Source organism: Syngnathus leptorhynchus, chromosome 3 (assembly GCF_054491065.1).
Source record: "Syngnathus leptorhynchus isolate UIUO chromosome 3, UIUO_Slep, whole genome shotgun sequence".
Classification (NCBI taxonomy): domain Eukaryota; kingdom Metazoa; phylum Chordata; class Actinopteri; order Syngnathiformes; family Syngnathidae; genus Syngnathus; species Syngnathus leptorhynchus.
Genome location: NC_141197.1, coordinates 11877122 through 11895759, shown reverse-complemented (window position 1 = coordinate 11895759; position 18638 = coordinate 11877122). Strand labels below are relative to the sequence as shown.

The window sequence follows — 18638 nt, the reverse complement described above, 5'->3', positions numbered from 1 at the left end:
ACTGGGACAGAGAAGTATGCATTACCAGGGTCTCCTGGAAGTCATTTTTGTCATTAATGTCGTCCACTTTGTAAGAACCAGACTGGTTGAGGTAAGTGTAGTAATCCAAACTTGTGATTCCAAGGCTGTTCTTCTGTTCTTCGCCCGCGCCTTCTATCAACTGTACACAGACATAATGACATAAAACGCCGCGCTGGTTCACATCCATCAGATTCGGGATACATGAGTTAAAACACATTTTCAAGGAGCCAAATGGTTCATCATTTACCATTGCACTTACAGGAAGTGAAAACAGAAGGGATTAAGGAATTGGATTGTCATTTAGTGCTATTATCACTTTTGGGAAAATGTTGGGAGTGCATTTGGGAAAATTTCTGTCCATTAATCCAGATCAATAGGTATTATTCACTAAAACTAAGAGGGCCTAATAGCTCCCAATCTGTTCTAGTTCATCGTTTAAAGTGGGTCAAGTCGAGGCTCTAGCCCGCTCCTCGTTTGATACATGAACGATTATGAGATTGTAGCCCAAATACTTGAGTCCATCTCCTTATTTCCCCTCCCAGACTGTGTTGGTGAGCCAACCATTTTCTCACTGCTGCACAGGTCACAAGTAGCTCCCCACCTGATAGAATATATGGAAACTCCTCTCGCCAGGATTCCTCATGACGACACGTGACTTCTCCAGAAGGAAGTTGGAGATTTTCCCTCCGTCTGGCTCGCCGCCACTGCTGAACTGGATCTCAAAGTATTTCCCCTGATGGACCAGAGAAGACATTTTGACCAGTGGAGCGGGCTCACAAACAGGAGCTGTGGGCTCTGACGTGCTCCTGTGTGTGCTTCCATATGAGCGTTTTCACTTTCTTTCACCAGACGGGCGTGTAACGTGATGTCTTTTCCAGGCGCGCTCAAACTGAGAGCAGTAGCCCGACACTGAATAGACACATAATTCATCCAAAGACACCACCTCAAAAGCAGTTATTTAAAGCTGATGGAGCCAAAATGAAGAGAGTCTTCCCGAAACAATACAGCGGGGATTGTGGGACCTACGATCTGTGGGCCATATACAGAGCATTTGATCTGGCCCGCCAGGCAATTCTAAAGACAAATATAACCCGAGAGGAACCCACACACTCATAATATAGAATAAACATGTGTTCAATTTTTGCATCGTATAAATTTAGTATCGACGACTCAAACGGTCCCCCGATAGGAAAACGGTCCACAGTTTTGTCTCTTGCAAAGCTATGGAGGTTACCAGTTGGATGAGCTACCTGCCTCTCTATCTTTGCTTATGGTGTGAGGTATTGGGAAGTCTTACAAATCTACTGGAGTTGTTGTTCCTAACTGTCTTGGCGTTCCCAAAGGCTTCCAGCAGTGGATTGGACTGCAGGATGATGTCTTTGACGTGCTGCAACGACACACAGGGGACATGCACAATGAACGCCATTTCACACTCAAACACACATACCGTAGAGTGTATTTGGTAAAGACATCACATTCTTCACACCCTCACTAGTGAGTGTGATTCTGGAACTTTCCACTCACACACTCTTATTGTACAAACACGCGCTGTCTGGAGGACATCTTTCCTTTGCGTACTCTCATCGGATTGAAATGACAGACTTCCAGTCATTTTATGCAGACTGGAATGAATTATACTACTGTGTAAAAAGATCGAGTTATTGGGTTTGCTGGTGAAATTTCAGGATGGAGCTAAAATGCACGACAAGATTTTCAGATGCTTGCATAAACATCTGATTGTCCACGTCTACCTTTGTTATTCTCCAAAGAAGGCGCGCAAAAATTGGCTACATTAACTCTGTACTTTTCTCTTAGCTAATATCATATGACACATTGTTGCTATTTTTAGATATCGCAGATCATTTATATACTGTTTAGAGAATCGCAATATTGGTGTATGTGGAAAATGTGGATGAAACCCTGAAGAACCACTGCCAATAAAAAAAATAATAAACCTCTAACCACTCATTTATTAAAATAGCTCTACTTCAAATACTTGAGTACATTAAATGCCAGAAAACTACTTTTGAGACTTATGTGCATTTAATGCCACTTTTACACAAGTAATATTCTACTAACCGCAACTAAAGTTGTTTTCCATTCCAATTCTCATACTTTAAGTCAAGTATCCCTTTAAGGTATTTTCTACATGCTGGTCACACTACTATTATGTCAGACTACTCGCTGAACTGCTGCAGCCATCGCTATCACGCCCGGCCGACAAACATTGGAAATGCGAGCCAGTTTGGGTTTTACTGTTCCAGAATTTCGTGGTGAACTGAATTGAACTGTACTGCTTGGCTTAATGGAAACCAGGACAATTTATCAGTCGTGAAGTTCTGAGTAATAATGCAACGTCTTGAACAGCCTAAAAATGTTTTTCGATTTCTGAAGTGAATACAAAATATGTAATTCAACTGCAGTTGCATTGCAGGCATTTCCTTGTCACATTTAGATCTTTATCAAGCTTAGAAACAAGACATGTGCTTATTTCAGGCGATGACACATAGCTGGAGAGAGAATAGCGGTATGTCGAACCAAGTGAGTCATTTTGATTTCCTGCACCACAAATCGACCAGTAATTGTGGATTCAAGTACAAAAAAAGGATTGTGAAAATGTTTCGACATGATTGAAGAAGGTCTCACCTGCACCCTTGGTCCACCTCCTGACACTCTGGAGATGTATCCCATTATGTATTTGGCCGCCACAGTCTTGCCGGCTCCACTCTCACCACTGAAAGAGACAAAATGCAACATGTTTTATCTTATTATCTTTAACTTAGACACTTAAAGAGACAAATTGTGCTTTCTCCTGTTATCTTTAACTAATACACTGAATAATATGATGAAAAGTTGTGCAGTTCACACAGTTATTATTTTACCAATATAACTTGTGCATATCTTCTTTGTCAGTGTAATTGTTTTCCCAGTTCTGGATTTTTTGTGGTTTTGGGCATTTAGTTCCTGTTTTGTGCAAGAGAACATTTCCCACTCGAACATCATAAAATCACAGTCATAAATTGTTTGTCTACTTTAATGATGGGAAGTTGCAAAATATTAGTATACTCTACTATTATTTTATCATTAGTTGTCTTTTGTTTTCACAACATCAATTTTGCTGCATCTGTACAGTGGAACGTGACAATAAAGGCTTTTTTTTAATTGTATTTTAGGCACACTTTCTGTTTCGTACTTTTTTGTAGTTGTGTAAAAAGGTGAAAAGAAAACCACGTACGTCTATGTACACACGCCGCCGCATGTACTATAGAAGATCAACTTGATGTCTTTCCAAGACAAAGCGAGTATATTTGGAAGATGCTGACCGTGTTGTTGATATACATTCACCTATAGCGACCGGAAGTTGGTGATAAAAATCTGACTGACCTAGTATACGCACAACAGGAATCTGGCCAGCTAAGAGAATAGCTATGAAATTTGTTTGTTCTCTCAAATGTTACTGTGTTCATAAACTAAATCAATATTATTGGTGACAGCATGTAAATCCTGTTGGGACACACTTGCCTTCATCCCTATTCCCACACCCTACTTTCCCTTCTTGACTTTTGGGTCATACTTATTTGGACGCACGCGGTTTGGCAGCGAAAGGCTGTGGAGTCTTGTTTTTTTTATTTTTTCTCCATCGCCTTAAAGTAGAGTTGCCTTGCTAAATGCTGTGTTAGAAACAGCTGCAGCCTGTTAGTAGCGGCCAGAGGAAGTCATGGGAGCCACTTGGCTATTAACCCTCCCCCACAGTCCGGCACCTCGGCTCTGTTGGGGCCTCCGAGTCCTCACTGTACAAGTAGAAGTCATCACACTTCTGCACGCGAGTGTAAATTTTGAGCCTTATGACCACTTATGATTGATTTCATGACACAATGCTTCGGGCCAGTTTAAATTTAGGAATTTGGTCCATATATAAGGCGCGCTGTCGGCTTTTGAGAAAATTTGGGGGTTTTAGGTGCGCCTTATAGTCCGGAAAATACGGTAATAAAAATGTTAGATTTAGGTAAACACACAGCAAGTGATTTCGGTAAATGTTGAATCTAAAAGAAATCATGAAGGGCAGTAAAAGAGACCCAAACCGATCGTCCCGTTAAGTACGCGTAGAATGCAATGTGGTATTATGTGCACTTTCTCACGCCCCATTCACTGCTTGTATTGGTCATTTTCCAAGTAAATAATGAAAATTAGAAACACTTGCCAATGCTGACCACACTGCCTGGCCAGCAGTTGGCGGCAGCCTTTGTTTGCCTCATCATGACACCACTTCCACGCATTTGTTTGCTGATTTAGTCCATGGCATCATCCAACTGGATGCCTTTTTGTCGGGGCAAACACAACAGGCTTAAAGTGCTGAAGCAGGATCCATTCATCATGAGGTAAGCACTATAGGAACCGCGGCGCTCAGGCAACTGCACCATAGGATAGATAAAAGGCCCCATCATGACACATCACTCCTCTCTGCACAACTCGCTCCAGAAACAACATAGTGCTGCATAAAGTGGCCTAGAAAACAGCTATTGATTCAAAGGAGGAGTCAAAAATCACCGAGGTGCACTTTCTGTTGTTTGTCAAGTGATGTTGACTTTATTTATACAGTGGTAAATCACATCAGAAGTTATCTCAAGGTACTTTACGCTTCAAAAACCACAGTCTACGTAGAACTAACCAACACATGAGCCAGCACCTCACAACAGAGGCCAGAAAAAAGACGAAGCGAGACGCCTCAAACAGAACCCACAATGCCATCTGTCTCTCTCCAGTTTTCATAGAGACTTAGAGAAGAGGAATAGAGGAAAATGATGTAAACACATTTAAAGCATATTGAGCAATGGATGATGCAAAAATATTGTACAAAATGTAGCAACCCTTCAATATGTTAATAATCAAACCCGGATCTGTACATTATAAATGATTTTTTTGTAGGCTTAAAAAGCAGGACTGAAGAGGATTTGACATTTCATCATTTTCAGCAAAAATATAGGCTATTCTGAAAAACTTCCTGTTTTCATTCTTCTTTGAAATTGACACCACATCAAACAAAAATGTGTGCCACCATCTCGTGATCACCAGCTGACATATTGGATAGTTGTCGGGTTTCATCGGCTTCGTCCAAATGGAGATCTGCTTTTGCGTTTAAACTCTTAATAATAGTCCCACAATGAAAGCAATGACGACGCTGCCATCATTGCATATTTCCTTTCAGTTGAGCCCATGTCAACTAGAATAAACAATGATATAATAGGAAAAAAGGCGTCTTTTTCCGTAAGTCGCCTCCAATAATGACGGTGGAGGAACCTGTTAGGTTTGTTCTTCCGCACTCCTAATCTATGATCATATTCACCTTTAGACTGCTTTCAAGTTAGAATAGATCAGCTGAGATTTTCGTGACTTCCCATGAGGAGCAAACACTTCTTGCCATATTTGGTTTCTTTTTACCTAATGATGGCACACTGGTTTTCTCGGTCGATCATCATGCTTGCCATATTTGGTTTCTTTTTACCTAATGATGACACACTGGTTTTCTCGGTCGATCATCATGTTTCGGTACATGTTGTCCGCCAGAGCGTAGATGTGAGGCGGGTTCTCATACTGGGCCTGATGGGAGCGAAACAAATCACAAGGAGAGAACATTTCAAAAGATTTGTTCAGACATTTCGTTGACTATCAGTTTACAAAAAAAAATGATTTCCGTATGTTGTCAGCCATATATCCGCTACTATCCAGAAGATAATTCAAAACACGCATTGCACTGTTACTTCTGCTTTTTATTCTTGAATTCCACATGCAGTGGATATAAAAAAAAATCTACACACGCTTCCTTGTTCAAATGCAATGTTTTTGCGACGTACAAAATAAAATGAGCAAGATAATCCCACCATTGTTGTGACTCATATGTCCAACCCAATTAGAAAAAAAAAAATGAGTGAGAACAATAAAATTAACAACTTAGTAATGTGATAGCATAAGTCGGGTTTTACACATCATTGAAGTTTTCACAACGCTGTGCACTAAACAGTACTTATCTGTCACATCCTTTGTTTTTTTTCCCATAGTTTCTATTTGAAAGTCACTATAAATACAATCTCTTATTTTTAAAAGCAACCGGTACATTTCTCTGCACAATATCGACTATTTGTTACAGTATCCGGGACTTTAAAGTGTGCAGCTGGCCGAACACACAGTTCTATGACGGCACTGCCAAGCTTTCCCGCTCGGTGATCAGGGCCAGTTCCTGACAGGCAACATCTGCACCCGCCAGCTGGAACGCTCGCACTGAATCCAACCCAGTTCTTTTCAGCAATTTTCTTCAGCAGACGGTAACATCTTAAAAGCTGCGCAAACAGCAGTGACACAGCCTGAGACGATGCATTCGGGTTCATTTCAGCTACTCACCGCGCCTTGATAGATCTCCACTTCTTTTTCCCCAAAATAAGGCATCTGCTTGAAGGGATTGATGGAGATCAGCACAGGACCAATGTATGTCTGACAAGGGTGTTGGTTAAGGGTCATACAAAGCAGTGTAATCTAAAGAAAACGAAAAAGCTAAAAGCACACTGGGATCGGCGTACATTACATTGAAACCAAAATGCTGTTGGTGACAAATAAAAGCGCGATTGTAGGTGGCCTAGAATGAGCGAGTCGCAGCGCTGCAGGCAAGTAGGCTGCACGGTTTGCTGTCCAACATCTAGATTTAAAAAGAATGTCAGGCCTGAAGCTGCCAGCAAAGTTCACAACCCCCGAGAACTGCCATAAAAGTGCTTCTTTTGAAAGAACTGATTTTCAAAGGGCTTCTTCGTTTTTCATTCATGTCTTGGTCATTCACTAAATTGTACGTGTACTTGGATTACAGAAAAACTAAACCCTGAGAGCTGTGCAAAATCACAACTTGTCATGCAATTGCAATGGAACATATATGGCGCTTTTGGGGCAGGGGGGGGTCTTTTTTGGTGGTCCTTTTTAAGGATTCCGCCTGACATCAGCAAAAAAAACACACATTGAATGTTTTGTCAGTTTGCACCCCAGTGAAATCTTCTTTCTTTGAGCAAGTGAGTCAAACATCTGGCAGTGGTAGCAGGCTGACCTGTGCCCCCTCAACCGCAAGAGGGGCGGGCGTTAGCTTCCGACAACGAGGTTACTCACTGCCGCGGATGACGCACTATCGGGCTATTCTGGGAAAAGCGGAGGTGAAGTGAAGCTCGCAATTCCTCGCCGAGGTGCGAGGCGCCACTGTAAGGTGAGGAAGGATACAAAGATGTAGTCATCCATGTATCTTTTCTTCAGGTTGTCCACTATGGCGTCCTCGTTGATCTTGCTGAGCAGCACCATGTCGTCCACTCCGCTCAGTTTGATATTATGGCTCTGCCAGTGGTACCCGAACTGACCCCGACCCCCCTGAAACAAAACACAGAAGGAAAAGATAGTTAGATGGGCCAGACAGTCAGGGAATTGGACTTTTTAGTAGACCTAAAATGAGATGAGGACATGTCATGAGTAAATAAGCTCATTGGAATGAGCCATAATTGCTTGACATGATACAGTGGAGTCCAACCACAATAAGATAAATTTATACATCTCACAAAACAAAACAAAATATTACTTTATCAATGCAGAAAGAATTTGTGCATTTAAGCTTAAAAAGAAGTTTTTTTTCAATGTATTAATTGTATCATGATTTTCTGTTCAATCTTGCACCCCACTTAACATTTTCTTGAGTGGAATTAAAATAATAAATAAATCATTTATATTAACAGACAGATATAAGCAGTCAATAAAACAGTAAAGAAATATTTGATCAGTAAATGCCTTGAAATAATTTAATTTAAAAAATCAAATAACAAAAATGTTAAAAAAAAAACACAAAACTGGAATAGGCTCTATCTAGCACACGCAGTATAAAAGATGGATAGATAAAATATAAAAAAGAAGTATGGTTTTGAGGCATATGGCGTCTCCTCAAAACAGACACACACAAACACGCCATGAGGTCATCTGACTAAAAACCCCCAAAACACTTATTCTAATTCTGCACATTGTGTGATTGTTGCAATGTGTTTCTTTTTGGATCCGACTTCTCTCCACATCCGAACATACGTCTCTTGTTTTTTTTTTTTTTTTTTTGCATACGCTGACTGTGAGATCATCCGTCATGCACTATGACTCAGTGTTGTGTCACTCAGTGTGTGGCTACTGTGGAAGAAGGTCACATCACAGAGTGCGTCCTGAAACGGAGAATGACTCTGCGAGTATCCACTATTTAACCTTTGACTTCCTCCCAAGAGCAAAGTAGGAAAGCATGGTGAGGAGAGTCTCCTTTATAACATCACAAAGTACTCAAAGAGAAACAATCCACAGTCACTGTCTGAAATAAATCCATAGAGGTAATAACAAGCCTGTATTAAAATCTCGTGGAAAGTCAGACACTCATTAACTTGTTATAGAGAGAAGTGGTGTGTTTTTAACATCTTCCAGCGTGAATTTAGACTTTACAAGAGGAAAATCAACCACTTTACACACTGTGTGATGAAAGAAAATGTTCACAGCTTTTGCAGACTAACCCAGGTACTTTCCCTCTCTGGTACAACAATCAATTACTGCCTAATTAATGCTTCAGATCACACCCATTAACATGTTTTACTGCTTTTTATAGGTGGGGCCAGGTAAATGCACATGTTTTTCTTTCTACAATAACATACCAATGTCATATCAGAAGGAATTGAAACGTATGTAATAGGTGTTAAGTGCACGGGGCTAGGACTGTGCTTTTTTTAAAGTTGGGCCAGTGAGTGTTTGGTTAGATGTGGGAGAGAACTATGCAAAAACGGTGTTGATTACAGACTCAAAGGAGCAAAAGGTGCAATTTGTCTGGGAGTTTTGACAAACATGTATCGACTGTTGAGCTCAAGAGGTTGCAGCAGAAGCTACATTTACTCCATTTAAAGTAACTTATTGAACCGATTATACTTGTTTTATATTGAGCTACTTGTATTTTTAACTATGGTTATCTATAACTGTTTGGGTGATTTATTTTTGGTTTGTTGGGCTGCGGTTCATTCGCAACCCAAATAAAGAACAGTAAGACAGGAATTTATATACGGACACACAAAAAAAAAAAGGATTGGCAACTTTGAGTCACCCTGTCAATGTCAGGTCATTTCAGCTGACAAGAACGTCACTTAGAAACATACAAGTGACTGTCCGCGTCAACATTTGCAAGATTTAATGCTCTGTGGGATAAAACCAGCAAGTCAACCACAACACTTAAATGAAAATTGCAGTTTCTCCAACCTAATTACTTGTTGTAGAAAGTGTTAGGCGTATTCATACAATACAGGTAGAACATTTGAAGAGAAAGCAGAACTGTTTTTGAATAATGAAACACTGAGGGCAGATCCATCTGTCAAAGTTCAATACTTTATTGTGCTAGTTTTTCTATTTTATGAATTTATTACAGCTTAATCTGGACTTTGTTCATTGCCAGAAGAAAATCATTCTATTTTTAGTGCTGGCGTTGTCAACTACGCACGGAGTTTCATTAGTCATGACAAGGCTTGGTCTCGTTCCCTTGAGAAGAACGTCACTACCTTGGACTCAACCCACCCACCTTTTCTAAATACCCAATCACAATTTTGAGCTTCCTCTTGTGTACAATCTCATACCATACAATGTGCTGTATGGCTTTAAATTATGCTGAGCATTTTACATAAGCATGTTTTGGCTCCACAGACAAAGCCAAGACCCAGAAATGCCTCATATCACTAATTGACAGCAGAGTGTATGGGAAAACCATCCAGTGGAAAGAAAAAAAAAACATTTCTCAAGTGTGCCACAATTAACCTGTCTGGAATGAAAAAGTGCAGATTCATGATGAGTGAACTAATAAGTCGTGCACGTAGGAGGAGCATGTCAAATGTTGGGAGAATAGCTTCATGTGTTTTGACTCGAGCTGGTTTAATGAGGCAAGACGACTGAGAAAATAGTCTTACATCAACAGTCGCAGGCAGGGAGGAGCTGGCCCGGGAAAACAGGGCGGCACGCACAAATACAGACACATACGCACCGAGATGCCTGGGAGGTGCCTTGATTGAGGCTGCGGCGGGGTTAAAGGTCATAGCGCTCGAGTGTGATAGTGGTTGAGAAGGACACCACTTTCCAACTGATGTTTCAAAACTTGTTTTATGCTCAATATACTTTGACACCATGGAATGTGAACTTCTGGGTGTATTATGGCTAGTGTTTGTTTACAAATAAAGCTCAAGCAAGACAGTGTTTCATAAGACAAACCCAAACCAAAGAACGGGGGACTCCCCCCACGGACATAGAAAAGGCATTCCAGCATCCGTCCTGATCCATAAGTCTAGGCTTTCCCTTCCATGCAAATACCATCACCATATATGGAGAACGCAGAGCAGAAGCTGGCTCAGCAAACAGGAAATGGCTGGCTTTGATTCAGTATCACAAGCGGCACTTTTCCCCTCATTTCTTCCTTCTGTGCTTTTCCACCACACAAGCTGACACACAGTCCACCCTGTGTTACCACCGTGAGCATGAGAAACACAAGCCCGCCCTCCTAAAATTAGAAACAAGTCAGGCCGATAATCATTTGGTAGTGGCAATCTGGAGATATTGCCCTACTTGTACTTGAAAACAACAGAATGTATGACAGTGATTTACAGATTGTGATTTTCCTTACACAAAAGAAATCAAATTGAGCCAGGCGGCGTGAATTGAAAAAAAAAGTACATTTTCCTGAAGGCCAAGCGTATGTGGAGCAAAGTGAAACAAAACGGATATTAATTGATGGGGAATAATGTCCATATATTTGATTAGGTACTTCAAGATTTCTTTCTCCTCTTAATGTGAGCCAAAAAATCCTACAGTGAGTTATGAGAGCATTTGATAATCCCAAATGTGTTGATATTACCGTTGCCACCATGTTTGACCTGATTATTTTAAACCCAACTGTTCTTGTACCCGCACTCAAATTTATTTCTTATTTAAAAACATGAATATGTGGCCAGATTTCCAAGAACACTTTTGAAAATCTCTAATTAGAATACGCTGAACTAGGTCAGAAGATATCAAACATGCAGGAGAAATGCTTTGCTACCATTTTGGAGACTCCTTTTGAGGGGGAAATTAGTCTGTCGCCAATATTTTGCTAGCAGCAGGGATACAAAGATTAAATCCACATTGGCGGATTATTTCCTTGCTGGTTATTGGCAATAAAGCTTCTGATGATAGAGCCAAGGATTAAGAATCAGATAAGCTCATTTTGTAAACATATGTCACAAATTAAAGCACTTTTATCTTCGTTAAATCTGGTCTATGAAAGTCTTCAAAAAATATTTACATTGCCTCATTGTTTTGTGTCACCCCAAGTATACATTTAAAATCATATATTGTAAATTTTATCGTGTACACATGCTGTAATAAAATACATTTCAAAGAAAGAAGAATAAAAAAAAACACATGATGATGTGGATGTGACTTGTTATGCTATTTTTCTTGTGTGTGCATGCCAACCATGGTGGCTTGCTTTTAATTTGAATGACGAATGGAAATCAACAGAGACATGAACTTTGCTTGTAATTACATACCCAGCAATCCATCACGGGGAATACGATGGACAAAGCGATGTCACTGAGAAGTGTGGCTGGCAGCAGAGACTGCTGTTAAAAAGGATTCTTTACTACTGTATAAATACTTTGCCACATTTAACAATTCCCAAATAATAGTTATGGTAGCTATAATGTAGAAAACCATCACATATCCATGTCGACATTGTAATATTGTACTTTGTTACTGGTTAAAAAAAAAAAAAAAACAGCATAACACACTGGCCATCTATCTCTATCGATCTTCAAATAAATAACCGATATGGTGTTTTGATTGACATTGTCAAAAAGATTAAGTTACACTTGTTAGTCTAAACCACAACTGCAACCAGCAGCCATAACCCATAAATATTGTTACTATAATAAAACACTGAGCATTACCAAGAGTGTGATATTAGTCACAACTCATTGTGACTAATGTGACTGTGCCTAACGGTGCAGAGAGGCCATATTACTCAGTTTCCACGTGAATTTTGACCTTCGCCAAAGATCTCAACTTCACACGAGAGCTCGATCAAAAGAGTAGACACTAGTAATTTGTTACTTTTGCTGGATGGCGGTAACGTGAGCTGACCAATTGTCAAGTCACATAATGCTGTGCCTACAGGGAAGGGTGTGTGTATGTAGAGCACCGTCTTGCCAAAGAAAAGATCCCAAACGCATCATGAACTAAAATTACACCGCCTTTCAGTTACGTCCAGGCAATGTTTATCCTCGGGGCTTATTTGAAACATCTCAAACAGAATTGGTATTTCGAGGAAAAAAAACAAAAACAAACAACACAAAAATATATAGTCTGAGATGATTGTGGTTCGGGTAGGAACTCTTGTGGAAATCAAAGACAGGAACACGTCACGCCAAATACAGGAAAGTATACGTATTCATTATAGAGCAGCATCAGCGGTGGTTGAAGATAAACAAACCATCTATAGTCATGACCAATCTCAGTATGTCACCAGAACTTCCAACTCAGGTTTCAATCAATCATCCTGAGGCACTTTGTAATGAACACTTGCAAAGAAACAATTGTACACTCACTCTTAAAACCTGAACTACAATGGTATTCATTTCACAGATGTTAAAGAACCCTGTATATATTCCACTTTTCATTCCTTGTTTTACATGGTCAAATGTTTTTTGGGGAGAGTTCAAAATCCATTTCAACAGGCGTAAATTATATTTCGTTCTTCTTCACTGATCTCTACGGTTCGATGTAAACAGGCTTTCATGGCAGATACAGTATCAGATCACAAGACTGTTAATGGAGAAACACATTAGATGGTTTGAGATTCAAACCATCTTCCATATGGTAAGGAGAGGTCAATTTCAGTCAACCACACACACGTTTTTTGGTGAGAAGGAAATCAAACAACCCTGTTCATTCCGGTTAATGCTCTTTGCTGCAAGTCTTAGCTAAAAACACACCTCTCCTCTCATTAAACGGAGCTGAACAATGGCATTAGTGTCTCCAAACACAGTATCACCCTGTGACATGGTGAGGGAGGGGAACATGGACGCAATAATGAATGGCACTTTAAAGAGCTTTGACTGAACACAGTGCAGTCACTGAGAACAAAGCACAACATCTGACTGAAATTGTTCTATGTACAGTACACATTGTGTCGAGATAGTATTTTGACTATCTATCATCCCTTCCCAAAATAACATGCAACATACGTTTGTTTAAAGCTGTTTATTTTTAGATGTTGCTTTAATTCCTCATTCCTACCATTCCAGTTTCACACCACAAATGGGCAAACAATCTCTTCCTGGTTGTGTGGATGCAGTGTGTGTCATGGTTTACTAATTTCCTTTCCTATTCTGAAGCAGATTTTGAATGTCGCGTCACATCGGGAAGCATGTAGTTATTCAAGAACCATATCCATTCACCCATGTTTTTTTTTTCCTGATAAAATTAAATGATTGGCCAAAAGGCCCTGTGAAAAAGGACTGTACAGAAGTATTTTATTATGCATGGGCAGGAAGTTGTGTCCTAAAATAAGTGACTGTGTAATAATGTTCCAGAGGAACAAAAGGACCTGACAAGCCTTTAAATACTTTGACTTGTTCCTTTTTACACTGTCTACATTTGTGTGAGTTTTCTCCACATGATTCAGAAATGCGGTGTCACACCACACTAATATTAATAGGCACTTAAAGAGATGAATTCAATTCATTTGAGTTAATTAACCAGAAAATAAAAACATAGAAAAGCTGAATTGATATCTATGTGTTGACCTCAACTGGCGCTCTGAAAATGAACAAACTGAGACAATTCCCAATGTAACTCCACTGTTCACATTATTTTCTGATAACCCGAACAACACTTCATCAGATTGAAGATAAATTCTAAGGGTGATAAACCAACACAAAAAGGCAAACTCCAAGTAAAAATGGTTGAAAATGAGAAGCTATCGGCAGACAACCCAAGCACAAACCTTGACCTTGTTGACAGCCCGCAAAGGCAATGAGAGAGTGTCATGCAAATAAGTGCGACGGCCCTTTGAGACAGCTTGCTGTAGTTGTTGCGGCGTGATCAACTGAAAAGTTTTGGCTGAGATGCAACAGCAACATTGGACCTTACAGCGACAGTCTAATAATATTATTGTTGTATCAGATCACAGCCAAGTAAAAGATTTTAGGCTTTACATTGGAAAGCGTTAGCTATTAACAGAGGTTAATGCTTTCAGGCTTTTTCAAAAGTGATGTTGATGTTCAGTAGCGTCATGTGGATGCCAAGCATAATTCTTGTCTCTTATCATACCAACTAAATATTGAAACTAAATAGTCAAGGTCACATGAAGAAACACACAAGGAATCAGATAGCCTCAGATACAAGTCAGCTTTCGATCACATCTAGAAAACATACATATCCCGATATCCTCGTCATTGCCGGATGACAATAAATTAAATCGATCGATGACATGCACAGGGACAAGGAAACAACCCACCGATGCTAAATTGAAGCACAAGCAAAAATTCGGAGCCGATTTCTGGCAAACGCAACGACACTCGTTGCAAATAAAGAGCAACGTTCAATTTTTTCCACCCCCAATTGCAGTTCGGTCAAACAAACTTTCACTGAGTTTGCGAGATCGCCTGCTCTAGCAGTTTGGTGTTTTCATGATAATGTCATAAAACTTTACTGTTGTGTAATAATTGTCCAGCCAAAGTCCAAAATGTCAACACCGTGCATCTGCATCATCATTAGATCATGTGGCTAACTTTTCTCATTAGTCACTGTGAAATGCAGCAGATGAGGTTACAACATACAAGTCAAGGATTCACATTACTTGAAGGTCTGGCTGCCAGTCAGTCGGAAAACAAGGCCGAGGCCTAAACACAGAGTCGCACGACCACAGAGATAGTACACACACTGCTCTGGGTATGCAATAAGAGGAGAAAAGTGCCGGGTACATCCTAACTGACCTCTGTGAGAGTTAAATCTGAGTCAGGAAGATTTTCAGGGACACCAAAATGTCTCATAAAACGCAATTAACAAAGCTGTGTTTGATATGGAGCAATTGTTGTTTTAAGTCTAGTGCTTAGAAGTACATTAAAATCTGTTACAAAAATTAGCCCTCCCTTTTTATAGGGCTGTGCAATGAATCAAGATTTAATCATACTTTGAATTTGTACTTTTCTTGATCTTAAGAATATTATAATTGAAGAAAAACGATGAATGTGGTGATGGGTGGAGTGTGTACAAGTTCCCAAAGTTGCGAAAGTAGAACGGAATGTTCTCAAATTTTAAGTTTCAAGTTCGTCAAAAACATTGATATTCAAAATATTTGCCGTATGGATATGGTGGGTGTCACTCTTGGGTACCCAAATGACCCATTACACAATTTCCACATTGAATTGGTATTGTCAATGTGGAAACAAACTATAAAAAGAAGACTCCTGTCATTCCTTCCGTCTATGCTCATAAATGTCAACCTGGTGAATAAATGAGCTGAGCTTTCATTTTGCATTCTGTCACGTTAAATTCAACAGTCACTTCACTAAAAGTAGCCTTTCAAAGTACATTTTGGCCAGTGTGTTTAAATAAGATCAGAAAAAAATGTTTGTTTGGATTTAAATTGGCATTACGCTTTGAAATTGCATCAAGCTTTCATGTGTCATAAAGTCACTGAAAAAAATCAAAGGATCAAATGGGCACTTCTCAAAGACACAAGCAAAATATGCAAATATGATTGTGGAAAAAGAATATAAATGACTCATTTCATCAAATAACTTATGGATAATAAAACAATGACAAATTATTTGGTTTTGTAGTATTATTAAGCATTATACACGCCTAAATTAGCAGAGCTGTTTGTGGAACATGCAAATATCGTGTATATCCAATAGAGAAAAAATAATGTATAAAATGAAGGAGACATTTTAAAAGACTTGGCCACTTTAATTAAGACTTCACAATTTTATTCGGTTACATTCTTACTAGGACAACTGAGAAACTGATGTAGATCTTCACTCTTAAGTGATTTAATGACTGAACATGCAGTTCATTTTCAAGTGTGCTGTGGTGATCACAAGCCACATCAGTTCTGCAAAAGGACGGACGGACGGACGTGTGGAACCGCTCGAGAGGAGTGTGCTGAACCGCAGCAACAACAAGCCTAACGAGTTCCCCAGGTGAAAATGGGTGTCCGTCCTGTTTCAAGAAAGAGGGAGCTGGAATTCCAGAGCAAATCTCAACAGCAGCGACGGGTCAGAGAGCGAGCGACGCGCCAGTTTTGAATGCGACTAAGAGTGAGCGGGGGGCTCAGTCTGGGAAAAAGAGAAAATAATGCAAACCATCTGCTGTTATACCCAAGTGCTCCAGCGAGAGCTACCGAGCGATGCTATTTACTTAGGGTGGCAGTCTAAATATTTACTCCCGGTTTGAATCATATATTCTCTCGGGCCTTAAGAACAGCTAAATATGGATGAACCTTTTCCAATGAGTTTAATCCATTCGTTCCTATTTTTCATATAGGTGAAGTGCAATAAACATTAGACAAAAGAGCCATACATTTAAATGAATTAAATAATTTGTTTTCCACAAAGATTCTGCAGACTTTGTTCTTTGTCTTACAATTCAGTTTATAAACTGCTACCGTCCTTTACTGAAGACATCAAAGATGAAACTCCAGATGAAACAAAGTAGGGTGATCCAGGCCATCTTCTTCCTGGAATTGTCATTCTCTTGGCATATAAAGCACCTTCATTGAAGATTTTTTGAACAACATTCAAAAGTTCTTTTTGTTTCTTTTTTTTTTTCCCCCAGTGAACATCAGGCCACCACATTTTGACATTCAACCTGATGGCTGAGGGAGCTATTGCCAAAACACAGCGCTGAGTGAGGCCACATTACCTCTAGGTGTGTCTGTTGCAGGGATGCCATTCAGTAACCAGGAAAAACCTGTCTCTATGCAATGAACACACACACATGCTGAGTCTGACACATGCTACCTGATTCTTGTCGCATGAATAACCGGTTTGTGACAAAACCACATCTTTGGTCCCTCAAACATTTGATGCACAAGATTCGTTGCACTTGTTTTATAAAACAAAGGAAAACAATGCAGCTTTCAATTCCAACTATGTTTTGAACTAGTGCACTGCATCTTGAGTCATGCTTTTAATACTTCAGACAGTATTGCATTGCATTTATGGGGGAAAATATGATAACAAACATCTCCAAACTGAGAAAACGGAGCATTATCCCCCACAACATAAAACAGGTGTACCTAATGAAGTGTCCGGTGAGTGGATGTCATTGCAAATATTCCGGGCCCAACATTCCCAGTAAATGTCCCATAATAAACAAATACAAAAATAGTGCCGGCTTAGTGTTAAAAATTTAGAAATTGCAATTTTTTCAAGCAGTCAAAATAAAGTTTTATGTAAAAGAAAAAAAAGAAAAAAGTCTTTGTTAAACATCACTCACCATCTTCAAAGCAACTGCGTTCTCCTTCCCCGGCGGTCCAATGCTGTGTATGTTCAGAAAGAGTCAACTTTGTAGCTGCACGGCCAAAATCCAAAACAGACGGCAGATATTTCCGATAGTGTCCGTCTGTCCGACACGCGTGGATGCGGCCACTTCAGCTGTGTCCTCCTTCCATCGTGAGCACTGACATCGTCTGATCCCTTTGACAGCAACAGGCGGACTAGTTCGAACTCTGATCAGCGGGGAGCGAGCAGTGCCTGAAACAAAAACACAGGAAACGGGGCCACGACGGTCCAATCAAATGGTGTCGAGCTTGAATGCTCATTAAATATTCATGAAGTTAAATTGCGCATGTGCAACTTTGAGACATAAACTAATATAAAAATGTACCGTACTTTAAATGTCCTAAGCACCAAATTTACTGAAGAATATTATACGTTATCATTCACATAAATATCGCTTATTATTTTTAGAATTTAGTTTTTAATTATTTTTCATTTGTTTATGAGCGTATCTTTGATATGACATTGAACCGTTTTGTGACCATTTGTTGCGCGCTCCCCAGCCACTGCACAAGGTCATCATACACCTCAGATAGTAAAATATATTTGAAAATATATTAAAATAAAGTACTTGAAAGTGATATCCTATAGGTTTACATGATTATGAAGCTGCAGATAAAATCACCCATTGTCGAGATCTTCCCCCGTTTATTGGTAAAGAATATATTGGCGGAAACCGCTACAAATTGGAAATTAATCGCATGAGTGATAAATTCAGAGCACGTTAACCTGCAGTATTTTATCGCCATCTAGTGGAGTTTTATCGCAGGGCATACGAACGTGTGAAAAATATTAGAAAACACTTAGTTATTTGTATATAGTTATGACTGTAATATTTTTCATCTTTTCTGTTTTTTTCCATGGTCAAATATGTAAATTTGATAATATATCCGGGGAATGTAGATAGAAGAGACTGAACTTAAATAATATAATAAAAGAGAACATACAGCTTCTCATCATAATGTTTAAAAAAACAGATAAAGACGGCGAAAGTGTGACGAA

At 39.6% G+C, this 18638-nt stretch overlaps 1 protein-coding gene across 4 annotated transcripts in view; it reads right to left on the bottom strand.

The window, feature by feature from the left end:
• The window catches only part of myo1ea (myosin IEa), a 32116-nt gene extending 14270 nt beyond the window's left edge, over positions 1-17846 (bottom strand). For 2 of the 4 annotated variants that reach the window (XM_085906852.1, XM_085906854.1), the window contains exons 1-8: positions 17575-17846; positions 7273-7416; positions 6418-6507; positions 5525-5619; positions 2668-2755; positions 1319-1408; positions 623-754; positions 26-160 (exon numbers count right to left, since the gene is read on the bottom strand). In XM_085906852.1, coding sequence (XP_085762978.1) covers positions 26-160; positions 623-754; positions 1319-1408; positions 2668-2755; positions 5525-5619; positions 6418-6507; positions 7273-7416; positions 17575-17577 — 777 coding nt within the window. In that variant the 5' untranslated portion in view covers positions 17578-17846. The remainder of the gene's footprint in view (positions 1-25; positions 161-622; positions 755-1318; positions 1409-2667; positions 2756-5524; positions 5620-6417; positions 6508-7272; positions 7417-17574) is intronic. The other 2 variants (XM_085906853.1, XM_085906856.1) reach the window with 1 other exon arrangement.
• Positions 17847-18638: the final 792 nt, after the last annotated feature.